The 25,206-nt window shown below is 49.5% G+C and overlaps 3 protein-coding genes across 18 annotated transcripts in view; 2 read left to right on the top strand and 1 right to left on the bottom strand.

The window, feature by feature from the left end:
- Positions 1 to 4,097, top strand: part of slc9d1 (solute carrier family 9 member D1) — a 33,884-nt gene extending 29,787 nt beyond the window's left edge. For all 8 annotated transcript variants that reach the window (XM_090207149.1, XM_090207146.1, XM_090207150.1 and 5 more), the window contains one exon: positions 3,506 to 4,097. In XM_090207149.1, the coding sequence (XP_090063275.1) occupies positions 3,506 to 3,652 (147 nt within the window). In that variant the 3' untranslated portion in view covers positions 3,653 to 4,097. The remainder of the gene's footprint in view (positions 1 to 3,505) is intronic.
- Positions 4,098 to 5,165: 1,068 nt separating this feature from the next.
- On the top strand, positions 5,166 to 19,130 carry LOC110519328 (transcription factor Dp-1). 8 transcript variants are annotated; one of them, XM_090207157.1, is made up of 12 exons: positions 5,166 to 5,458; positions 6,885 to 6,967; positions 8,030 to 8,096; positions 8,710 to 8,813; positions 10,220 to 10,341; positions 11,783 to 11,954; positions 12,152 to 12,298; positions 13,185 to 13,253; positions 13,402 to 13,553; positions 14,531 to 14,697; positions 15,808 to 15,886; positions 16,113 to 19,130. In XM_090207157.1, exons 2-12 carry the CDS (start codon positions 6,956 to 6,958, stop codon positions 16,237 to 16,239), a joined length of 1,218 nt encoding a protein of 405 aa, XP_090063283.1. In that variant the 5' UTR covers positions 5,166 to 5,458; positions 6,885 to 6,955; the 3' UTR covers positions 16,240 to 19,130. The 8 variants fall into 8 exon arrangements, 7 of the variants coding, with proteins under 7 accessions (XP_090063283.1, XP_090063284.1, XP_090063281.1 ...); XR_016488267.1 differs by having other exon boundaries at positions 5,332 to 5,458; positions 12,152 to 12,359; positions 16,113 to 16,840; XM_090207155.1 differs by having other exon boundaries at positions 5,344 to 5,741; positions 16,113 to 16,840.
- On the bottom strand, positions 19,116 to 24,996 carry LOC118936670 (potassium-transporting ATPase subunit beta). Of its 2 annotated transcripts, XM_036981939.2 has the most exons (8): positions 24,758 to 24,938; positions 24,501 to 24,672; positions 23,680 to 23,808; positions 22,987 to 23,100; positions 22,503 to 22,702; positions 22,296 to 22,358; positions 22,036 to 22,128; positions 19,116 to 19,943 (listed from the first exon to the last, which is right to left on the bottom strand). In XM_036981939.2, the coding sequence occupies exons 2-8, from the start codon at positions 24,610 to 24,612 to the stop codon at positions 19,785 to 19,787; spliced, it is 870 nt and encodes a 289-aa protein (XP_036837834.1). In that variant the 5' UTR covers positions 24,613 to 24,672; positions 24,758 to 24,938; the 3' UTR covers positions 19,116 to 19,784. The 2 variants fall into 2 exon arrangements, with proteins under 2 accessions (XP_036837834.1, XP_090063293.1); XM_090207167.1 differs by having other exon boundaries at positions 24,501 to 24,996.
- Positions 24,997 to 25,206: the final 210 nt, after the last annotated feature.

The following is a 25,206-nucleotide window of genomic DNA, read 5'->3' as shown; positions in this document are numbered from 1 at the left end:
TACCCCTAACCACTATCCCTAGACACTACTCTTAACCACGACCCCTAACCACGACCCCTAACCACGACCCATAACCACTACCACTAACCACTACCCCTAACCACTACCTCTAACTACTACCCCTAGACACTACTCTTAACCACTACCCCTAACCACTACCCCTAGACACTACTCTTAACCACGACCCCTAACCACGACCCCTAATCACGACCCATAACCACTACCCATAACCATTACCCCTAGACACTACCCCTAACCTTTACCCCTAACCACTACCCCTAACCACTACCCCTAACCTCTACCCCTAACCACTACCCCTAACCACTACCCCTAACCACTACCCCTAACCACTACCCCTAGCCACTACCCCAAGACACTATCCATAACCATTACCCCTAGACACTACCCCTAACCACTACCCCTAACCTTTACCCCTAACCACTACCCCTAGACACTACTCCTAACCTTTACCCATAGACACTACCCCTAACCACTACCCCTAACCACTACCTCTAACCACTACCCCTAACCACTACCCCTAACCACTACCCCTAACCACTACCTCTAACCACTACCTCTAACCACTACCTCTAACCACTACCTCTAACCACTACCCCTAGCCACTACCCCTAACCACTACCCCTAACCACTACCCCTAGCCACTACCCCAAGACACTATCCATAACCATTACCCCTAACCACTACCCCTAACCACTACCACTACCCCTAACCACTACCCCTAACCTCTACCCCTAACCACTACCCCTAACCACTACCCCTAACCACTACCCCTAACCACTACCCCTAACCACTACCCCAAGACACTATCCATAACCATTACCCCTAACCACTACCCCTAACCACTACCCCTAGACACTACTCCTAACCACTACCCCTAGACACTACTCCTAACCTTTACCCATAGACACTACCCCTAACCACTACCCCTAACCACTACCTCTAACCACTACCCCTAACCACTACCCCTAACCACTACCCCTAACCACTACCCCTAGACACTACTCCTAACCACTACCCCTAGACACTACTCCTAACCACTACCCCTAACCACTACCCCTAACCACTACCCCTAACCACTACCTCTAGCCACTACCCCTAGCCACTACCCCTAGCCACTACCCCTAGCCACTACCCCTAACCACTACCCCAAGACACTATCCCTAACCACTACTCCTAACCACTACCCCAAGACACTATCCCTAACCACTACCCCTAACCACTACCCCTAACCACTACCCCTAACCACTACCACTACCCCTAACCACTACCACTAACCACTACCCCTAACCACTACCCCTAACCACTACCCCTAACCACTACCCCTAACCACTACCTCTAACCACGACCTCTAACCACTACTCCTAACCACTACCCCTAGACACTACTCCTAACCACTACCCCTAACCACTACCTCTAACCACTACCTCTAACCACTACCCCTAACCACTACCCCTAACCACTACCCCTAACCACTACTCCTAACCACTACCCCTAGCCACTACCCCTAACCACTACCCCTAGCCACTACCCCAAGACACTATCCCTAACCACTATCCCTAACCACTACCCCTAACCACTACCTCTAACCACTACCTCTAACCACTACCCCTAACCACTACCCCTAACCACTACCCCTAACCACTACCTCTAACCACTACCTCTAACCACTACCTCTAACCACTACCTCTAACCACTACCCCTAGCCACTACCCCTAACCACTACCCCTAACCACTACCCCTAACCACTACCCCTAGCCACTACCCCTAACCACTACCCCTAACCACTACCTCTAACCACTACCTCTAACCACTACCTCTAACCACTACCCCTAGCCACTACCCCTAACCACTACCCCTAACCACTACTCCTAACCACTACCCCTAGACACTACTCCTAACCACTACCCCAAGACACTATCCCTAACCACTACCCCTAACCACTACCCCTAACCACTACCCCTAACCACTACCCCTAACCACTACCCCTAACCACTACCTCTAACCACTACCCCTAACCACTACCCCTAACCACTACCCCTAACCACTACCCCTAACCACTACCTCTAACCACTACCTCTAACCACTACCCCTAGACACTACCCCTAACCACTACCCCTCGACACTACTCTTAACCACTACCCCTAGACACTACCCCTAACCTTTACCCCTAACCTCTACCCCTAGACACTACTTGAAGATGTTTTTTGGCAATTGCAAGATGAATACATACAGGATCTAGAATACAACTGTCCTCTTCTTCCCCAGGTGTACCTGCTGGTTCTCAGTGTCACCACTCTGTCCTCTTCTTCTCCAGGTGTACCTGCTGGTTCTCAGTGTCACCACTCTGTCCTCTTCTTCCCCAGGTGTACCTGCTGGTTCTCAGTGTCACCACTCTGTCCTCTTCTTCCCCAGGTGTACCTGCTGGTTCTCAGTGTTACCACTCTGTCCTCTTCTTCCCCAGGTGTACCTGCTGGTTCTCAGTGTCACCACTCTGTCCTCTTCTTCCCCAGGTGTACCTGCTGGTTCTCAGTGTTACCACTCTGTCCTCTTCTTCCCCAGGTGTACCTGCTGGTTCTGTGTCACCACTCTGTCCTCTTCTTCTCCAGGTGTACCTGCTGGTTCTCAGTGTCACCACTCTGTCCTCTTCTCCCCCAGGTGTACCTGCTGGTTCTCTGTGTCACCACTCTGTCCTCTTCTTCCCCAGGTGTACCTGCTGGTTCTGTGTCACCACTCTGTCCTCTTCTTCCCCAGGTGTACCTGCTGGTTCTGTGTCACCACTCTGTCCTCTTCTTCTCCAGGTGTACCTGCTGGTTCTCTGTGTCACCACTCTGTCCTCTTCTTCTCCAGGTGTACCTGTTGGTTCTCAGTGTCACCACTCTGTCCTCTTCTTCCCCAGGTGTACCTGCTGGTTCTCAGTGTCACCACTCTGTCCTCTTCTTCCCCAGGTGTACCTGCTGGTTCTCAGTGCCACCACTCTGTCCTCTTCTTCTCCAGGTGTACCTGCTGGTTCTCAGTGTCACCACTCTGTCCTCTTCTTCCCCAGGTGTACCTGCTGGTTCTCAGTGTCACCACTCTGTCCTCTTCTTCCCCAGGTGTACCTGCTGGTTCTCTGTGTCACCACTCTGTCCTCTTCTTCCCCAGGTGTACCTGCTGGTTCTCAGTGTCACCACTCTGTCCTCTTCTTCCCCAGGTGTACCAGCTGGTTCTCAGTGTTACCACTCTGTCCTCTTCTTCCCCAGGTGTACCTGCTGGTTCTCAGTGTCACCACTCTGTCCTCTTCTTCCCCAGGTGTACCTGCTGGTTCTCAGTGTCACCACTCTGTCCTCTTCTTCCCCAGGTGTACCTGCTGGTTCTCAGTGTCACCACTCTGTCCTCTTCTTCCCCAGGTGTACCTGCTGGTTCTCAGTGTCACCACTCTGTCCTCTTCTTCCCCAGGTGTACCTGCTGGTTCTCAGTGTCACCACTCTGTCCTCTTCTTCCCCAGGTGTACCTGCTGGTTCTCAGTGTCACCACTCTGAGTCTTCTGCTGGCTCCGGTGTTGTGGAGAGCCGCCACACACAAGTGGGTCCCTCGAGCCGAACGCAAGACGCTCGCCCGCCCGCCCCCGCTGCTGCCACACCCAGCAGACTGAAGCCCATAGGGGCCCTGTAAAAGGGCAGAAGGGTCAAAGGTCATTCTCCCTCTTTCCATGGAGAAAATCATAATGACCCATTATCTTTGGGTCATTGGTTGCATCCAAAATGGCACCCTGTTCCCTACATAGTGCACTACTTTAGATCAGGGCTGTATGTAGGGAATAGGGCTCTGGTCTAAAGTAGTGCACTACTTTAGATCAGGGCTGTATGTAGGTAATAGGGCTCTGGTCTAAAGTAGTGCACTACTTTAGATCAGGGCTGTATGTAGGTAATAGGGCTCTGGTCTAAAGTAGTGCACTACTTTAGATCAGGGCTGTATGTAGGGAATAGGGCTCTGGTCTAAAGTAGTGCACTACTTTAGATCAGGGCTGTATGTAGGGAATAGGGCTCTGGTCTAAAGTAGTGCACTACTTTAGATCAGGGCTGTATGTAGGGAATAGGGCTCTGGTCTAAAGTAGTGCACTACTTTAGATCAGGGCTGTATGTAGGTAATAGGGCTCTGGTCTAAAGTAGTGCACTACTTTAGATCAGGGCTGTATGTAGGGAATAGGGCTCTGGTCTAAAGTAGTGCACTACTTTAGATCAGGGCTGTATGTAGGGAATAGGGCTCTGGTCTAAAGTAGTGCACTACTTTAGATCAGGGCTGTATGTAGGGAATAGGGCTCTGGTCTAAAGTAGTGCACTACTTTAGATCAGGGATCTATGTAGGGAATAGGGCTCTGGTCTAAAGGAAGTGCACTATATATAACGACTAGGGTGCCATTTGAGATGCGATCATTGTAGAATGGTTTTACATGTCCTCGTTGTTGTCTTGACTGTCATTCCTCCACTCACTTCCTACAGTAGTTATGGAGGGATCCCTGATGAGACCCTTTTTGGTTTGTGATGTCACAATGATGGTGATGACATATTCCCTTCGAGGGAATATTATTAGTCTGGGGTTGCATATGGATCAGTTTCATCCGGACCGAACCTGGGAGAAAGACACAGGCCAAGGTTTTAACAGTTCAACTTTCCATTTAGTACTGTTTGAATGTCCTGCTGATACTGTAAAGTCTCAGTGTTCTAACCAAACACGGACACATAGAGACTGTATGTATGGGTTGTTTATGTCAGGGCTTTACATGTATGTACGTGTTATTGCACTCCTATGGCATCTAATGCTGTAAAAGGTTTATTTTTTCTTATGTTTCAGTGACTGTTTCCTATGATAATGGCTCGATAATTTTAGTCTGTTTGTACGGTGTACTGTACTGTAGCCCGACTGGAAGAAAAGACTACAACTAGAAGACTTCCTGCTAATACATCATGCAAGGGAGAAATAAAGATATCGCATTGTATTTATTAGGCCAGTTATAGTTAGATTATGTATAAATGTTACAATGGAAATAAGGGGGTCATTCCAAGTACAATAAATTCCCATTTTACATTATGTTGTGTTAGGTTGGAGTTTGTTTAATATTCAACAAAATACAAACGTTGTACATTATTTAATTAAAAAATGTCGTTATTTATTAAAAGATTGGTTTATTGGTTAGGGAGGAGATGTCCTGTTTTTATAATGTTATATTTGAATATTGTCTGTCTCGTCCAATGAAATGTTTTGATATCGTTCTGTAGGTGTGGTCTATACTTCCCGCGTGATGACGTTTACTTTGTGCGTGTCCAATAGTTTCTTTCACATTTCAGACACCGCCAAGCTCAGTTTGGAGTCGCACAACTCTGGAAGCTCAGCAGCCGGAGATCTCAGTCGGAGTTTGGGACAAATGCTAACAGCTGACTCGGGAGATAAAATCAGAAAAGTGACTTTCATTCTTCCAACTTAATTGGTTTATTGATGAAGTATTAGAGTTAGTTACATTTTGTACGCTGAGCAATTACGTTTTTATTTCGCTGGGTTTCAGTTTCAGTGGAGTAGAAGTAGTTAACTAGCGTACGTTAGCTAACGTCACTGTCCATCAAATGTATGACTGTTGCACCTAACGCTATCGTTCAAATGCAGAGGCCACTCGAAGCCGTTTAGCTAAGCAAAATCGAAATAAGTTTGACTTGTGGCATGTCATTCAATCACATTTCTACCCATAGGTAAGGTAGCGAACTTAGCCTGCTAGGAGTACAAAATGTAAAATATATTTCTCTGAATTTTTTAGCTAGCTGGCTACAAAAATGGCTGACTCGGCTTCTAGCTAGCAGGTAGTTAACGTCCTCTAGTGAGTGCACTCTACCGTAAATAAAACATTATTGTCCACATTATCGTTACTAACGAATGAATGTCGAACCGAAAAGCGGTTTTATCAAACAATAACCTTAACGTTAACTGACTGGCTATTAATTCAAACAACTATCGTTGCGATGAGCTAACGTTAGCCAATAAATAGCTTGTGTCGACAGGCAGAACGAACTAGCATGTTGCGTGCTAACTTTAGGACAAACAACATGCTAGCTAGCCATCTGTCAAGCTTGCCAAGCAACCATCTTGGCTACAAGTCATTCGTTCAATTACTTTGTCTTTGTAAAGATGCAGGTAACTAGCTAATTGAAAACCTTTGATCTAGGACTCTGAAACGTTTGTGTTAACTTGCTAGTTTCTGTTTGCTTCGCTAACGTTAGTTTTAGCTAGTTTCCTGTTTGGAGGTTCATTTCGACCTCATCTGGCTGCAGTAACTGGGAGTTGCGGATCAAGAACAACGAGTGAGAAAGGTCGTGGTAACTAGTTGATGGTTGTTTAATACTCGTGATTTAAACATGTACAATGGTGGTTCACCTAACTTTCTTGCTAAATATATCTAGCCCAAGCTGCGAAACGTGTATGATTGCATGTAGACTAATGCGTAGTCAGCTTCTGGATCCAAATAGCTGCTGTTGTGCTTCCCCTGTCCGTCTATGGGAACCTTCTGTCGTTCATTGTTGTATTTACGCGGTTAGGCCTATGTTCTGTTCTCAATGGCCCATAGTTGGCATTAACTGAGTGTGGAGACCGATTAATGTTGTATGTTGAAACCAAGTTGTTTCCAAAGCTTCCATGCGGCCTAGTGGAATGTTGTGGTTTGAATCCCTCAAGGGATAAAGCCAGTCTATTCCAACCTTGTAAAATAAAGTTAAACAGAAACAGTTTAGCCCGTCTACAATGCAATATCTACAATCCATTCTGCATTTCTTCTACAATCTTAGTTTTATAACACTGAACTGGAGGCATCTCTCCCCCTCCCTTTCCATATTTTGCTTTAGGGAAGCAATTGCTGAACATCCCAAAGAAACCTTCTAGAAGACTTCATCTCCCACACATAGGACCTGATATCATGGCAATGGATGTGAGTTCTGGGCCAGTGTTATACAGTGCAACCTGTAGTACTACGCCGGAGTTATAGTGTGCAACCTGTCGTTCTGGGCCAGAGTTATAGTGTGCAACCTGTCGTTCTGGGCCAGAGTTATAGTGTGCAACCTGTCGTTCTGGGCCAGAGTTATAGTGTGCAACCTGTCGTTCTGGGCCAGAGTGATAGCGTGCAACCTGTCGTTCTGGGCCAGAGTGATAGCGTGTAACCTGTCGTTCTTGGCCAGAGTGATAGCGTGCAACCTGTTGTTCTGGGCCAGAGTGATAGCGTGCAACCTGTCGTTCTGGGCCAGAGTGATAGCGTGCAACCTGTCGTTCTGGGCCAGAGTGATAGCTTGCAACCTGTCGTTCTGGGCCAGAGTGATAGCGTGCAACCTGTCGTTCTGGGCCAGAGTTATAGTGTAATATAATACAATACAATTAGAATGAGTATTAATTCTACAGTGGAACTTCTCTGACCATCCAGGTCCAGTTTTAGAGCATTGTTTCAGGGCAGAACACACAACTAGATTGATTAACTTCCCTTTGTGGTTTGAGTGGTACAGGCTAAGTTGCTTTGAAGACCTTATCAACTTCCTGATTTAGCAGTGGTGGGTCTCACCATACCAAGTGGTTGTTGATACTTCCTGATTTTAGTTGCTTGCTGGTGTGCAATTATCATCTGACAAACATCTTTAAACATTATTTGACCATCTCCTTCCATTCATAGTAACTAGTGGTTTATGCTCCACCATTTGGGAAACACTGGACTAGTGTCCACCCACCTACACAGTTCAAGATGATCGCGGAGGTCCTCAAACTCTAGTGTACACAGATCGATGCTCAATTGTTCACTCAAAGGTTGCCGTGGAAATGGAGCAACACACTCCCAGTAAACACATTTAGTAATCCATTGACCTCGGTCCAGCAGCACCTCCTCGCTCCAGACTAGTATAAAGCCAACTAGTGAGGAGAAGAGAATCTAGAGAAGTTTGTAAGCTCCTGGTGTTTCCATGGTGACAGTGTGGTTGGTGTGGCCATAACAGAACATTGTGGTCTTTAGGCGGCTGTGATCGGTGCCAACGGAGAGATGAAGGTTTTCTACAACCAGAACCTCAGTCCCAGCAAAGGTAGGTAGCCACATCACCCAGGGTTTCCCCTAGTTATTTTAGTATAGGTGGACTGCACACTGGTGAACACTGGCAGGGAGGAGTAAGACTTGGACAGGGGTGGCTGTACTAGAGAAACGCTAGAAGCATTATGATAATCAGCCGCTCCTCCTGCAGGATGGGAGTTGATGGCAGGCTGTGACTCTCGCCTAACTAACAGAGGAGGGCAGTGTTGCCCCCCATTGAGACGTTCTCTCTGTGGCCAATCACGTCGTAAGTGATTCCAGGGAGCAGATCTCAATTACTATTGTCGCGGTACCTCTGTGGCAAGGAAACAAAACATCAAGCAGTTTTAATTTCTTGAGGAAAAATGTCCTTCTGTTAGAAACGAACAGCATTATGTTGTCACCTGGAGTCCCATTTAGCACCCACAATTTTACATAAAGCTGATTTTTTTTTAATACGACTACGGAGTTCAGTCTAATTCATGTTTTCTTTTTTCCCATGGGTAATCTGGTGTGATGGTGATACTGGTACCTTGACAACCCAATCTCAAGTAGTGCACTATATAGGGAATGGGGTGCTATTTGGGATGCACCCCCTGGTGTTATAAGTGTTCTTCCTGTCCCTCCAGGTGTCCTGTCCCTGGTGACAGTCCACCCACAGTCTCTCTCTGTGGGGAAACAACTGCTTCCCAAAACCCTGGGGCCCTCCAACGTCAACATCGCCCCACACATGGTGAGACACAACACTACCACTTCTAAGAACCCCTGTCCTCTCCTCCTGTCTGAGGGCCCCTCTCCTCCTGTCTGAGGGCCCCTCTCCTCCTGTCTGAGGGCCCCTCTCCTCCTGTCTGAGGGCCCCTCTCCTCCTGTCTGAGGGCCCCTCTCCTCCTGTCTGAGGGCCCCTCTCCTCCTGTCTGAGGGCCCCTCTCCTCCTGTCTGAGGGCCCCTCTCCTCCTGTCTGAGGGCCCCTCTCCTCCTGTCTGAGGGCCCCTCTCCTCCTGTCTGAGGGCCCCTCTCCTCCTGTCTGAGGGCCCCTCTCCTCCTGTCTGAGGGCCCCTCTCCTCCTGTCTGAGGGCCCCTCTCCTCCTGTCTGAGGGCCCCTCTCCTCCTGTCTGAGGGCCCCTCTCCTCCTGTCTGAGGGCCCCTCTCCTCCTGTCTGAGGGCCCCTCTCCTCCTGTCTGAGGGCCCCTCTCCTCCTGTCTGAGGGCCCCTCTCCTCCTGTCTGAGGGCCCCTCTCCTCCTGTCTGAGGGCCCCTCTCCTCCTGTCTGAGGGCCCCTCTCCTCCTGTCTGAGGGCCCCTCTCCTCCTGTCTGAGGGCCCCTCTCCTCCTGTCTGAGGGCCCCTCTCCTCCTGTCTGAGGGCCCCTCTCCTCCTGTCTGAGGGCCCCTCTCCTCCTGTCTGAGGGCCCCTCTCCTCCTGTCTGAGGGCCCCTCTCCTCCTGTCTGAGGGCCCCTCTCCTCCTGTCTGAGGGCCCCTCTCCTCCTGTCTGAGGGCCCCTCTCCTCCTGTCTGAGGGCCCCTCTCCTCCTGTCTGAGGGCCCCTCTCCTCCTGTCTGAGGGCCCCTCTCCTCCTGTCTGAGGGCCCCTCTCCTCCTGTCTGAGGGCCCCTCTCCTCCTGTCTGAGGGCCCCTCTCCTCCTGTCTGAGGGCCCCTCTCCTCCTGTCTGAGGGCCCCTCTCCTCCTGTCTGAGGGCCCCTCTGCTGTTACTAGGGAAGCACTGGGCTTCCCATGTCTCCCTGGCGATAAAGCCTTCATACTAACTTTGAACAAGGCAGGGCGACCTGTGTGTGTGACCTGTGTGCATGTGTGTGTGACCTGTGTGCATAAGCTAATCACAAACCCTTCAGTCAGCGGGATTATAATAAGAACTCCTCATCAACATGATCATCCTATGAGCCCCAGAGCTCAGGGTTCAGCTAGAGATGCATAGACATAGAACTCCTAGTTCTATAGAGAGATCTAGACCCCAGCCACGATATGTTGATCTGGCTAGCCGCCATAGCTTCTAGTATGGTGTAGATATATGCTATTTAGATCGCTCCTCAGTGCTTTGAAAGAAGCACATACATTTTAATTTATTTCATTTATTGCTATTTTAAATGTTATGTCTGCATGGTAACTGTCCCTCCCTCTGTCTCAGGTGATGGGTACCCCTCAGAGGCCCAGTGGGTCAGGGGGGTTAGTGATGGGCAGCCCTCACACACCCAGTACCCAGTACAGACCACAGAGCCAGCCCCCTGATGCCTCTCCCTGGTCCACCGGGTAAGACACATACACAATTGTATACAAACACTCCTCATGCTGGTTATGGTCACCTGGTTGTTATGGTCAGCTGGTCGTTATGGTCACCTGGTCGTTATGGTCAGCTTTAGGTCAATTCTCAGCAAGGAGGCTGGCTGACTTCTTGGGAATGTTCTCTCTCTTGTTAAGAGAGTGACATGTCACTACATTAAAGTATTCCCACCCCTGGGCTTTTCCCAAGTTTTGTTGCTACAATGTATGAGTACATTTGGGTTGAATTGTTGCTTTTTGTCAATGATCTACACAAAATACTCTGTAAAAGTGGGGGAAATTATTTATACAATTTTTTTGATGGAAAATAAAATCCGATATATCTTGATTAGATAATTATTCAACCAAGTCAATGCATGTTAGAATCACCTTTGGCAGAGATTACAGCGGGGAGTCTTTCTGGGTAATAAGTCTGTAAAAGCTTTACACACCTGGATTGTACAATATTTGTCCTTTAAAAAACAATGTATTCAAGCTCCGTCAGCCATTTTCAAGTCTCGCCGTAGATTTTCAAGATCTAGATCAACTGTTACTAGGCCACTCAGGAACATTCAATGTCTTCTTGGTAAGGAACTCCAGTGTAGATTTGGCCTTATGTTTTAGGTTATTGTCCTGCTGAAAGGTGAATTTGTCTCCCAGTGTCTGTTGGAAAGCAGACTAGGTTTTCCTCTGGGATTTTGCCTGTGCTTATAGCCGTTTTATTTTTATCCTAAATTCCCTTGTCATTGCCGACGACAAGCATACCCATAACATGATGCAGCCACCACCATACTTGAAAATATGAAGTGAAAATCAGTGATGAGTTGGATCTGCCCCAAACATAACACTTTGTATTCAGGACATTGGAAAACCTCCCTGGTCTTTGTGGTTGAATCTATGTTTGAAATTCACTGCTCGACTAAGGGACATTACAGATAATTGCATGTGTGGGGTACAGAGATGAGGTAGTCATTTATAAATGTTAAACACTATTACTGCTCACTTATGTGACTTGTTAAGCACATTTTTACTTCTAAACATATTTAGGCTTGCCATAACAAAAGGGTTGAATACTTATTGACTCAAGACATTTCAGATTTCATTTAAAACATTTCTAAAAATATAATTCCACTTTGACATGATGGGGTAGTGTGTGTGTGTGTGTGTGTGTGTGTGTGTAGATCAGTGACACAACAAGGGGTGTGAATACTTTCTGAAGGCACTGTATGAAGGAACTTCTCTCTTCCTAGTCTCTATCTCTACATCAGCCATACTCAACTGGCGGATAGCGGTCACTCCTGCTCTGACTTCTTCTCCTCTCTCAAACTCCTGCGCTGACTGACTGCTTCTCTCTCAAACTCCTGCGCTGACTGACTGCTTCTCTCATTGCTGCTCTGTCTTCTCTCAAATTCCTGCTCTGCCTGTGTTCCAGGAAGCGTGGTACTGGTAAGAAGGGGGATAAGAACGGGAAGGGTCTTAGGCATTTCTCCATGAAGGTGTGTGAGAAGGTGCAGAAGAAGGGAGTAACTACCTACAATGAGGTGGCTGACGAGCTCGTGGCAGAGTTCAGCGCCAACGACACCCTCCTCTCGCCCGGCGACTCGGTGAGACACACAGCCAATCAAAAACCATCAGACCAGGGTTTCATCCGTACAACAAATAGCCCAATCCGAGTCCAAGATGCACACTGGTTCTGTACAGCCCTAATGGGCCCCGAGTCAGAAGTAGTGCACTATAAAGGGAATAGGGAGCCATTGGGGAAACGACAGCAGCTCTGTCTCTCTCTCTCTCCCCTCCGCAGCATTCCTACGACCAGAAGAACATCCGACGGCGTGTGTACGACGCGCTCAACGTGCTCATGGCCATGAACATCATCTCTAAAGAGAAGAAAGAGATCCGGTGGATCGGCCTGCCCACCAACTCAGCCCAGGAGTGTCAGAGCCTGGAGGTAAGAGATCCGGTGGATCGGCCTGCCCACCAACTCAGCCCAGGAGTGTCAGAGCCTGGAGGTAAGATATCAGGTGGATCGGCCTGCCCACCAACTCAGCCCAGGAGTGTCAGAACCTGGAGGTAAGATATCAGGTGGATCGGCCTGCCCACCAACTCAGCCCAGGAGTGTCAGAGCCTGGAGGTAAGAGATCAGGAGGGTCAGCGCCTGGAGGTAAGAGATCGGGAGGGTCAGAGCCCAGAGGTAAGAGATCAGGTGGCTCGGCCTGCCCACCAACTCAGCCCAGGAGTGTCAGCTTGGAGGTAAGAGATCAGGTGGATCGGCCTGCCCACCAACTCAGCCCAGGAGTGTCAGCTTGGAGGTAAGAGATCAGGTGGATCGGCCTGCCCACCAACTCAGCCCAGGATTGTCAGAGCCTGGAGGTAAGAGATCGGGAGGGTCAGAGCCCGGAGGTGTAAGAGATCGGGAGGGTCAGAGCCCGGAGGTGTAAGAGATCGGGAGGGTCAGAGCCCGGAGGTGTAAGAGATCGGGAGGGTCAGAGCCCGGAGGTGTAAGAGATCGGGAGGGTCAGAGCCCGGAGGTGTAAGAGATCGGGAGGGTCAGAGCCCGGAGGTGTAAGAGATCGGGAGGGTCAGAGCCCGGAGGTGTAAGAGATCGGGAGGGTCAGAGCCCGGAGGTGTAAGAGATCGGGAGGGTCAGAGCCCGGAGGTGTAAGAGATCGGGAGGGTCAGAGCCCGGAGGTGTAAGAGATCGGGAGGGTCAGAGCCCGGAGGTGTAAGAGATCGGGAGGGTCAGAGCCCGGAGGTGTAAGAGATCGGGAGGGTCAGAGCCCGGAGGTGTAAGAGATCGGGAGGGTCAGAGCTTGATGTATTCCTGTCATTGTCAGGTGGAGAGACAGAGACGACTAGAGAGGATCAACCAGAAACAGTCTCAGCTTCAGGAGCTCATTCTACAGGTAAACACCCCCTTCACTGTGGGAACATACACGCCTATTAGAAGACGATCACCCGGTCTTGCTGGTGGCTTCAACGTTGCCTGAATGTCATCTCAACGACGTTGACTGAGCGGTATCACAACGTTGTGTATTCACGTTCTCTGTGCAGCAAATAGCGTTCAAGCGCCTGGTGCAGCGGAATCGTACAGCGGAGCAGCAAGCGGGCAGGGCTCCGCCCCCAAACTCTGTCATCAACCTGCCCTTCATCATCATCAACACCTCCAAGAGGACCGTCATCGACTGCAGCATCTCCAACGACAAGTAAGAGACCAGAGACTCAGGAATACACACGCAATTACTCTAGTCCTGTTTCACTCCTGTGTGTTATATTCATGTCCCAACTCCCTTTGAGACACCTTGGGACATGGGAGTGACGCTTGGAGGTTGGGACATGGGGGTGATGCTTGGAGGTTGGGACATGGGGGTGATGCTTGGAGGTTGGGACATGGGGGTGATGCTTGGAGGTTGGGACATGGGGGTGATGCTTGGAGGTTGGGACATGGGGGTGATGCTTGGAGGTTGGGACATGGGGGTGATGCTTGGAGGTTGGGACATGGGGGTGATGCTTGGAGGCTGGGACATGGGGGTGATGCTTGGAGGCTGGGACATGGGGGTGATGCTTGGAGGTTGGGACATGGGGGTGATGCTTGGAGGTTGGGACATGGGGGTGATGCTTGGAGGTTGGGACATGGGGGTGATGCTTGGAGGTTGGGACATGGGGGTGATGCTTGGAGGTTGGGACATGGGGGTGATGCTTGGAGGTTGGGACATGGGGGTGATGCTTGGAGGCTGGGACATGGGGGTGATGCTTGGAGGCTGGGACATGGGGGTGATGCTTGGAGGCTGGGACATGGGGGTGATGCTTGGAGGTTGGGACATGGGGGTGATGCTTGGAGGTTGGGACATGGGGGTGATTTCAAATTCAACACCAAACCTCATCTAATCATACCTGCCTCCTTCTCTCTCTCCTGCCTCTGCCCCCCCCCCTTCTCTCTCTCCTGCCTCTGCCCCCCCCCTTCTCTCTCTCCTGCCTCTGCCCCCCCCTTCTCTCTCTCCTGCCTCTGCCCCCCCCCTTCTCTCTCTCCTGCCTCTGCCCCCCCCTTCTCTCTCGCCTGCCTCTGCCCCCCCCCTCTCGCCTGCCTCTGCCCCCCCTCTCTCTCCTGCCTCTGCCCCCCCCCTCTCTCCTGCCTCTGCCCCTCCCCCCCTTCTCTCTCTCCTGCCTCTGCCCCCCCCTCCAGGTTTGAGTACCTGTTCAACTTTGACAACATGTTTGAGATCCATGATGACATTGAGGTGTTGAAGAGAATGGGTCTGGCCTGTGGTCTGGAGGTGGGCCAGTGTTCACCAGAGGACCTGAAGGAAGCCCGTACCCTGGTGCCCAGAGCCCTGGAGCCCTATGTTACAGGTCAGTATGGCTGGTTCCCACAGAGCACCCTGGAGCCCTATGTTACAGGTCAGTATGGCTGGTTCCCACAGAGCACCCTGGTGCCCAGAGCCCTGGAGCCCTATGTTACAGGTCAGTATGGCTGGTTCCCACAGAGCACCCTGGTGCCCAGAGCCCTGGAGCCCTATGTTACAGGTCAGTATGGCTGGTTCCCACAGAGCACCCTGGTGCCCAGAGCCCTGGAGCCCTATGTTACAGGTCAGTATGGCTGGTTCCCACAGGGCACCCTGGTGCCCAGAGCCCTGGAGCCCTATGTTACAGGTCAGTATGGCTGGTTCCCACAGGGCACCCTGGTGCCCAGAGCCCTATGTTACAGGTCAGTATGGCTGGTTCCCACAGAGCACCCTGGTGCCCGGAGCCCTATGTTACAGGTCAGTATGGCTGGTTCCCACAGAGCACCCTGGTGCCCAGAGCCCTGGAGCCCTATGTTACAGGTCAGTATGGCTGGTTCCCACAGAGCACCCTGGTGCCCGGAGCCCTATGTTACAGGTCAGTATGGCTGGTTCCCACAGAGCACCCTGGTGCCCAGAGCCCTGGAGCCCTATGTTACAGGTCAGTATGGCTGGTTCCCACAGAGCACCCTGGTGCCCAGAGCCCTGGAGCCCTATGTTACAGGTCAGTATGGCTGGTTCCCACAGGGCACCCTGGTGCCTGGAGCCCTATGTTACAGGTCAGTATGGCTGGTTCCCACAGGGCACCCTGGTGCCTGGAGCCCTATGTTACAGGTCAGTATGGCTGGTTCCCACAGGGCACCCTGGTGCCCAGAGCCCTATGTTACAGGTCAGTATGGCTGGTTCCCACAGAGCACCCTGGTGCCCAGAGCCCTGGAGCCCTATGTTACAGGTCAGTATGGCTGGTTCCCACAGGGCACCCTGGTGCCCAGAGCCCTATGTTACAGGTCAGTATGGCTGGTTCCCACAGAGCACCCTGGTGCCCAGAGCCCTGGAGCCCTATGTTACAGGTCAGTATGGCTGGTTCCCACAGAGCACCCTGTTCAGCGTGATATACTTGGGCTAGGACTGTGTAAAGGAGGCGGTAGAAATTGTATTTTATTATAATCTCCCCCTCCAGAAATGGCCACGGGTCCAATAAGCAACGTCTACATCACAGGAGCCTCGTCTACAAACGGAGGAGGACGCCGTCACACAAGGTGAATCTCTTCTATAGAGATGTACTTCAGAGCTCATTTCCCTGTCTGGAGGGTGGAAGCCCTCGGTGGTGCTTCCCATGCTACAACAGGCTTTGTTTCAAGTGTGCCCTCTATCCAACTCTATGATCTCTCTTTCTGAGCTCTTTTTTTTCTTTCAATGTACAGGAAGTGATGTAACAGGCAGGTCTTAACTAATTCCATCTTCTGTTTCCTGCTGTATATTCAGTAGCTCCGATGGCACGGTGGCGTCCATTTCCAACGACTCACACTACAGCGCCTCGCGAGGCCACACCCCTGTGTCCTACATGGCAGACGAGGAAGAGGATGACGAAGACTACGACGACAATGATTAAATCAGTAGTTTCTCACTCGGCCAACTCTTAACAGCCCAGTCTGATGACTAACCAGCTGTGTTCCAAATGGCTTCCTATACCCAATATACTGAACTACTTTTGGCCACGGCCATATTGGCACAGAGGTAGTGCACTGTGTAGGGAATAGTGCCATTTGGAATGCATGCAGCCCATGTCCCATGAACAAGTCTCTCTCCCTTCCTCCAGCTCCATCTCAGGCCTTCCCTCCACCCCACCAAGCTATCTACGAGGAGGCCCCTGCTTCTCCTTCCTCAACTGCCTTCAGAATGCACAGAGCTCACCAACGCAATGGCCTTCTGGGAAACGTAGTCTTTGCTGACACTATGACTGTATAATGCCTTTTGTGGGAATTTTAATTTATTTTTTTCTCTCCTTCTGAAGCTGTGATTACTATGAGTATAATCTCCACAACGTGCTCCTCTTCAGCCCGCCTCCCCGTTACAGGAAATGGGGATCTTTCTCATGCCAAACTAGTTTTTTTGTTGTTGTTTCTTGAGTGAACTGATGCACGGCCACAGAAAGATTCCCTCCAGAAACCTGAGATCTGCGTTGTGTGGCTGTATTACAGTATTTAACATCATGAACAGTAGTGGTGTGTGTCATTGACATGACAGTGAAATGACTTCCTATACAGCTCCCAGGGGAGAGAGAGTGTGTGTGTGTGTGTGTGTGTGTGTGTTTTGTACTTATTTGTAGTTATATTTTCTTATTTTGTGTGACTTTCTTCTGGCAGCTATTTTAAAGATGGGTCAGAATGTGTGTTTTTGGACGGTCACTTGGCCCTGCGTGTCACTGTGAATATCTACAGACAGTAGAGGCCAAATGTCCCTGTGTGTGAATACCTACAGACAGTAGAGGCCAAATGTCCCTGTGTGTGAATACCTACAGACAGCAGAGGCCAAATGTCCCTGTGTGTGAGTACCTACAGACAGCAGAGGCCAAATGTCCCTGTGTGTGAATACCTACAGACAGTAGAGGCCAAATGTCCCTGTGTGTGAGTACCTACAGACAGCAGAGGCCAAATGTCCCTGTGTGTGAATACCTACAGACAGCAGAGGCCAAATGTCCCTGTGTGTGAATACCTACAGACAGTAGAGGCCAAATGTCCCTGTGTGTGAATACCTACAGACAGCAGAGGCCAAATGTCCCTGTGTGTGAATACCTACAGACAGCAGAGGCCAAATGTCCCTGTGTGTGAATACCTACAGACAGTAGAGGCCAAATGTCCCTGTGTGTGAGTACCTACAGACAGCAGAGGCCAAATGTCCCTGTGTGTGAGTACCTACAGACAGCAGAGGCCAAATGTCCCTGTGTGTGAGTACCTACAGACAGCAGAGGCCAAATGTCCCTGTGTGTGAGTACCTACAGACAGCAGAGGCCAAATGTCCCTGTGTGTGAATACCTACAGACAGTAGAGGCCAAATGTCCCTGTGTGTGAATACCTACAGACAGCAGAGGCCAAATGTCCCTGTGTGTGAATACCTACAGACAGCAGAGGCCAAATGTCCCTGTGTGTGAGTACCTACAGACAGCAGAGGCCAAATGTCCCTGTGTGTGAATACCTACAGACAGCAGAGGCCAAATGTCCCTGTGTGTGAATACCTACAGACAGTAGAGGCCAAATGTCCCTGTGTGTGAATACCTACAGACAGCAGAGGCCAAATGTCCCTGTGTGTGAGTACCTACAGACAGCAGAGGCCAAATGTCCCTGTGTGTGAGTACCTACAGACAGCAGAGGCCAAATGTCCCTGTGTGTGAGTACCTACAGACAGCAGAGGCCAAATGTCCCTGTGTGTGAGTACCTACAGACAGCAGAGGCCAAATGTCCCTGTGTGTGAATACCTACAGACAGTAGAGGCCAAATGTCCCTGTGTGTGAATACCTACAGACAGCAGAGGCCAAATGTCCCTGTGTGTGAATACCTACAGACAGCAGAGGCCAAATGTCCCTGTGTGTGAGTACCTACAGACAGCAGAGGCCAAATGTCCCTGTGTGTGAATACCTACAGACAGCAGAGGCCAAATGTCCCTGTGTGTGAATACCTACAGACAGTAGAGGCCAAATGTCCCTGTGTGTGAATACCTACAGACAGCAGAGGCCAAATGTCCCTGTGTGTGAGTACCTACAGACAGCAGAGGCCAAATGTCCCTGTGTGTGAGTACCTACAGACAGCAGAGGCCAAATGTCCCTGTGTGTGAATACCTACAGACAGCAGAGGCCAAATGTCCCTGTGTGTGAGTACCTTCAGACAGTAGAGGCCAAATGTCCCTGTGTGTGAATACCTACAGACAGCAGAGGCCAAATGTCCCTGTGTGTGAGTACCTTCAGACAGTAGAGGCCAAATGTCCCTGTGTGTGAATACCTACAGACAGCAGAGGCCAAATGTCCCTGTGTGTGAGTACCTTCAGACAGTAGAGGCCAAATGTCCCTGTGTGTGACGGAAGAGGAGACAAGGCCACCCTATTCCCTTCTCAAAGCGAGGTGACCATGTTCATAATCTCAGAATTGGAGTCAAGAGAACGTTGTTGTAAATTGGAAGCGGTTCTCTGCCTGGCTGACAGGCAGCCCGTTGAGATAGAAACGTACCAAAATGATTCTAAACATCTCAATGCTCTACTTAATGAACGACACCCAGAGTGAAGTAGCTGCGTATTGTCAATGAAGGGAACTTTGGGGAGGATGGAGCCATTCATAGTATTGTAACAAGCTCAAGACTTCAGGATTGTGGCAAAAGCCAAAATAGGGGAGTCCACTACAATGACCCCCCCCCCCCCCCCTGAAAACATGTCGACTCTACAATACCATACCTTTTCTTTCTGTTATCTAATGAGTTTGGAAATTATAGAGAATAAATATAGAGGGTGTTTGAACTTGTTGTCTTTATGGATTTGAATACATGTTTAATATTTCTGGTTTCATTATGATACAATGCATAGGTAACGTATTGGTTGTACAAGCAGCACTCCATTAACTCTATGTTAAATGCTCTTCCTAGAAGCTATATAAAAGAGAGGGAAAATGAAGCAAAACCACCACTGTCTGGACAGAGATGGTTGAATTTCCAGGTGAAATCTGGAGGTGAAAAACACATCTGTTCAGGTGAGGTGCTGGCAGAGTAGGACACTAGGAGGAAGAAAGGGGAGAGCCACACCCTCTAGGACCTCGGAGGCAATAACTGAATTACCATCACACCCTGAAGAAGACGGCTGGTCTGTCCAACCGCTGGTTGTTGTTGTTGAGCTAGTGTGAGACTCCTTTTTCATGGGTTACCAGATTGCCTTGGTTGGGATCATAGACGAGGATAGATGGCTAGAACTGGGAGGGAACGTCGATGGGTTAAGGACATACCTGTTGACGAAATTGTGAAGATATCTTCCCACAGACTACTTTAAAATGGAGAAAGCCCTCAACTGCACTTCCCATTCTGTCATAATTGCAAAGATGAGGAACACTATCCAGCTCTATGGCTCTGACCATGGTTAGGACCTAGATGGTTGGATTGCTGGCTTGTCCAGTAAAATATATTATTTCAGAGCCTTGAGTAGGAAGACCACCTTCCCCTGGTATGGTTCGTATGAGTCTTGATAGGCGATGTTGTGGGCCACCACACGACACTGGATCTTAGCCTCCCTCTCTTTGACCAGGTGGAACTTCACAGCCACTAGAGGGTTAACGTAGGTGGGCTGTGTGGAGGAAGACCAAGAGAGGGTTCATACCAATTATGTTTATCCATAGTTGGATAGAGGGACCAACTGCCACAATGCTTGTTTTTAACAATTATGGCAAAGATGTGCTCTCTATCAAACTCTATGATAAAAGTGCCTTCAAGAAGTATTCAGACCCCTTGACTTTTTTTTGTGAGTTTTATTCTAAAATGTATTTAAAAATAAAAAACACTCCTCGGCAATCTACACACAATAGCCCATCATGACAAAGCGAAAACATACCTTATTTACGTAAGTTTTCAGACCCTTTGCTAAGAGACTTGAAGTTGAGCTCAGGTGCATCTTGTTTCCATTGATCCTCCTTGAAATGTTTACAATTTATTTATTTTTTTACTTTATTTAACTAGGCAAGTCAGTTAAGAACAAATTCTTATTTTGAATGACGGCCTAGGAACAGTGGGTTAACTGCCTGTTCAGGGGCAGAACGACAGATTTTGTACCTTGTCAGCTCGTGGGTTTGAACTTGCAACCTTCCGGTTACTAGTCCAACGCTCTAACCACTAGGCTAATTCACCTGTGATTCAATTGACTGAAAATGATTTGGAAAGGCACACACCTGTCTATGTAAGGTCCCACGGTTGACAGGGCACGGCAGGGCAAAAACTGAGGTCAAAGGAATTGTCCGAAGAGCTCTGAGACAGGATTGTGTCGAGGCACAGATCTGGGGACCGGTACCAAAACATTTCTGCAGCATTAAAGGTCCCCAAGAACACAGAGGCCTCCATCATTCTTCAATGGAAGAAGTTTGGAAACACCAAGACTCTTCCTAGAGCTGGCTGCCCGGCCAAACTGAGCAGTCGGGGGAGAAGAGCCTTGGTCAGGGAGGTGACCAAGAACCCGATGGTCACTCTGACAGAGCTCCTTTGTGCGTATGGTTGTCCTTCTGGAAGGTTCTCCCGTCTCTGCAGCACTCCATCAATCAGGCCTTTATGGTAGATCAGCCAGACGGAAGCCACTCCTCAGTAAAAGGCACATGACAGCCCGCTTGATGTTTGCCAAAAGGCACCTAAAGATTCTCAGACCATGAGAAACAAGATTCCCTGGTCTGATGAAATCAAGATTGAAGTATTTGGCCTGAATGCCAAGCATCACACCTGGAGGAAACCTGGCACCATCCCTACGGTGAAGCATGGTTGTGGTAGTGTCAGGTTGTGGGGAGGTTTTTCAGCGGCAGGGACCGGGAGACTAGTCAGGATCAAGACAAAGATGGAGCGAAGTACAGAGAGATCCTTGATGAAAACTTGCTCCAGAATACTCAGACTGGGGTGAAGGTTCTCCTTCCAACAGGACAACGACCCTAAACACAGCCAAGACATCGCAGGAGTGGCTTAAGGACAAGTCTCTGAGCCCAGACTTAAGCCTGATCTAACATCTCTGGAGAATCCTGAAAATAGCTGTGCAGCGACGCTCCCCATCCAACCTGACAGCTTTAGAGGATCTGCAGAGAAGAATGGGAGAAACTCCCCAAATACAGGTGTGCCAAGCTTGTAGCGTCATACCCTAGAAGACTTGAGGCTGTAATCACTGCCCAAGGTGCTTCAACAAAGTACTGAGTAAAGAGTCTGAATACTTGTGAATGAAATGTGATATTTCCAGGTTGCAACACATATTCTTTTACTGTTTTAGTTTTGTCATTACGGGCTGCAACGTAACAAAATGTGGAAAAAGTCAAGTGGTCTGAAAACTTTCTGAATGAACTGTGTGTCCATTGCTGTAAATCAATAGAGGGGGTTCATGCAGGGGTGTATCCATTAGTCTGACTTTTTTGCGAACGGAAACCGTTTACCCCAAATGGGAAGTGTTTTGCCTCACGAAAATGTAGAGTTTGTATTGGGACAAATTCAGGTATATCCTTCCCCGGCTTGTTCCTTTTTGCTCTGTTCGCTTACGTTAGATTCCTAGATTAAATGGTGAATGGATTACAATGCAAAACGTTTTGCAACGGAATTTGACAAATGAATACACCCCAGGGGTAAGTGAACCATGCATTTGAGTTTCACAAAATAACATGGGTTCCATGGAGAGAAGAAGACGTGGTTGTCGTGGTTACCTGAGCCAGCTTGCCGTAGTATGGGAAGTAGGACAGGTCGAAGGTTCCGTTGGTGGGGAAGTACTCGATCATGTCTATGTTCTCATGGCCACTCTGCGCACACACACACACACCAACCATCCATTAAATACTGTTGGCAGACTAGATTTCACGTTCTGAGAAACTGTCTTCCTGGCCAGCCGTGTTGAGCAGAGCCACAGATTTATTTCCATATAAATATATGGCTTTGGTGTTGAGTAGCCATCTTGGTTTATACTCACCAGTATAGTGCAGTTCAAATGAGGAGCCATGCCTGTCCCGTTGTTGGGCAGGAAGTTGATGATCTGGGTTAGAAACGTCATGCATGTCAGTGCAATTTCCTAATAGGTTATAAATGTATTATAACGTGTTATAACATCCTCACTTGTTGTAAATGTCATGTTCATAACATAATGTAATATTTCCAGCTGGTCTGTGACTGAACGCACCCTGTTCATCTTGATGATGACGCAGGGCGTGGTGCCGTTGTAGCCGAACGTCGGGTCGTCCAGGCCGGAGCAGCGTCCCAGCATGCTCTGGGTGAAGCGACAGGAGTACTTGGTATGGTGTGGAGCCTCAAACTTCTCCTGTTTGAAGTACTCTCCCTTGGTGCAGTTATGGTTAGACTGTTGAGACGTGTCGTTGTAGGCTGAGAGAGGAGTCAGACAGAGAGGTAGAGGGGAGAGAGAGGAGTCAGACAGAGAGGTAGAGGGGAGAGAGAGGAGTCAGACAGAGAGGTAGAGGGGAGAGAGAGGGAGGGAGAGGGAAAAAATGAGGGATTTAATGATTTGTGATGCAGGGAGGTCAAAGCATTGACTAGCAGCTGTAGTAGGTTGGTTTGAGATAATTGACTGATCAAGTCTGAAATGGGATGGAAGCCTCAGGTCTGGACAGCAGGAGTCCACTGTGTAGGGTGCCATCTTGGACACTGACGTTTGAGGAAGTTGCTGAGGCAGTTGGACATCTTCCTCTGGCTGGTTTTATCAGACAAGTTGTAGCTGAGTATTACATCCTCCTCAATGTATGTAGGTGGCCAGACCATCACCCCTACACACACACACACACACACACACACAACGCAGAGGTTAGCCGACACCATCCCAGATATGGTCACAGACTGTATAAACTACAGAGATAGTTTAGGGGAGGGGGGGGGAGAGAGAAAGGGGGGGAAGAGAAAAAGAGAGCGACTGAGAGAGTGTGAGGGGGGGGGGGACAGAGAAGGAGAGAGTGTGAGGGGGGGGGGGGGACAGAGAAGGAGAGAGGGGGGTAGACGGAGAGCAGGGAGGGCCAGAAGGAGAGAGTGAGAAAGAGAGGGGGGGGGGGGGGGGTAGACAGAGAGCAGGGAGGGCCAGAAAGAGAAGGAGATGGAGGGGAGGGTGAAAGATGCAAGGGACAATATGTACTTCTTTACAGGAGCAGTAAATAGTCAACTGTAAATAGTAAATAGTAAATAGGGAAGGGACATTTTTACAAATGGGCTGAATCTGTGGGCCCTGGTCTAAAGTAGTGCACTATATAGGGAATAGGGTCCTGGTCTAAAGTAGTGCACTATATAGGGAATAGGGTCCTGGTCTAAAGTAGTGTAATATATAGGGAATAGCAGGGTGCCATCTCAGTTGTTACCTGGTGATGTTAAGCGGTCCTGGTAGTCTGGAGTGTAGGGGTCCAGGGTGTACATCAGAGTCCAGATGGCCAGACAGAACAGGCCAGTCATTATCACATAGAACGCTACATAGTACAGACTGATGTACACTACAGAAGAGAGGAGAGAGATGGAGGGGGGAGAGAGGCCGAGAGAGAGAGAGGAGGGGGGAGAGTGAGAGAGAGGGACAGAGAGAGAGAGACCGAGAGAGAGAGGGGGGGGGGGGGTGAGAGAGAGACCGGGAGAAAGAGAGAGAGGGAGTCAGTCTGTTCCTGCTTTAGCCAACTTCTCTTTCCTGGCTACATTCAACAATGAGGATGACAGGGCTTGGTTGGTAAGGAGTCTGCCACCTCTTGGCCTGTCTGCGGTCTGGTTGTGTCTTCATGACTGACTGAAGCCTTTTGGCCAAGGTGCCCTCTATGGGCGAGAGCTCTGGTTTATCTAAATGTGACATCGTCCAGAGGTCAGAGGGAGAAGTCTCCCCTCACAAACCAACCAGCTTATCAGTCAAACTGCTCTCTCTTCAATCTAATGTCCACACACTGAAATAACACTACACACACTGAAATAACACTACACACACTGATATCCAAAGGACACAGCAAAGTCAGGTGTGAGTTCTGTACCCTCGGGTCACTTTAATCTCATGGAGCCAGTTTAGATGAGTGTTTCAATTAAGTCTGAATATTGCATATACTCCAACAAACCAACAACAGCTTCTTTACCAGCTCAGACAAACACACACACGCACACACACACACACACACACACACACACACCTTTCCCACTCTGCAGTACATACCCCATTTCTCAGGTGTTCTTCCGAACATGGCGCCAGTGTCTGAGTTCCACACGAAGCGACCGAAGTCCTCACACCGCTGGCCACACGTCCTCTTCTCCTTCAGGGTTGCCATGTTGGTGGGCTATAGGATCCAGCTACACCAGGAGAGACCAGTGGGAGATGTGGAGAGATGCTGTGCAGGGAACAGGGATACCTCGTCACAATCTGGCAACCCGGCTTCACTCCTCACCTGGTTATGGTGTCTGAGAGAAACCTACTGTAGGACTTGTCTTTTTTAAATTTCCTCCGTCTCTCAGTGGTTCCTTTGCTTTTTTTGGGATGTTTCTGTGCCTGTTTCTCTCAGCCTGTATTCTAATACAATACTACTGTTGTGTTCCTAGTTCTACTACTGTACAGCTGACCTCTCTCTCTCTGTGGTGTGACCTACACTATGTGACTGCGTACCCTTGGACTAGACTTTTATACGTGGTGATAAGGGCAGCCTCCGGGTGTAGGGACAGACGGGGGCGGGGCAGGGCCAACCCTGCTGTGACCTCACCCAACATCCCCTGTGTTCGCTGCTCAAACAGAACCCAAGAAGGCTGTGTGACCTTGGTGTGATACTCTACTGGTCTGTAACTAAATTATATGTCCAGGGACCTTGGTGTGATACTCTACTGCTCTGTAACTAAATGATATGTCCAGGGACCTTGGTGTGATACTCTAC

The sequence above is a fragment of the Oncorhynchus mykiss genome, chromosome 18 (assembly GCF_057628025.1).
Source record: "Oncorhynchus mykiss isolate SJ-2025 chromosome 18, ASM5762802v1, whole genome shotgun sequence".
Classification (NCBI taxonomy): Eukaryota; Metazoa; Chordata; class Actinopteri; order Salmoniformes; family Salmonidae; genus Oncorhynchus; species Oncorhynchus mykiss.
This window is presented reverse-complemented; position numbering and strand designations above follow the sequence as displayed.

Coding starts and splice junctions, on each gene's coding strand:
- LOC110519328 (XM_090207154.1), top strand. CDS start 6,063: ATGTTGCGTGCTAACTTTAGGACAAACAACATGCTAGCTAGCCATCTG. Junction 6,968..8,029: donor CTGATATCATGGCAATGGAT/GTGAGTTCTGGG, acceptor TGTGGTCTTTAG/GCGGCTGTGATCGGTGCCAA. Junction 13,554..14,530: donor TGCAGCATCTCCAACGACAA/GTAAGAGACCAG, acceptor CCCCCCCTCCAG/GTTTGAGTACCTGTTCAACT.
- LOC118936670 (XM_090207167.1), bottom strand. CDS start 24,612: ATGGCAACCCTGAAGGAGAAGAGGACGTGTGGCCAGCGGTGTGAGGAC. Junction 22,359..22,502: donor TCATCATCAAGATGAACAGG/GTGCGTTCAGTC, acceptor TTTCTAACCCAG/ATCATCAACTTCCTGCCCAA. Junction 22,129..22,295: donor ATTTGAACTGCACTATACTG/GTGAGTATAAAC, acceptor GTGTGTGCGCAG/AGTGGCCATGAGAACATAGA.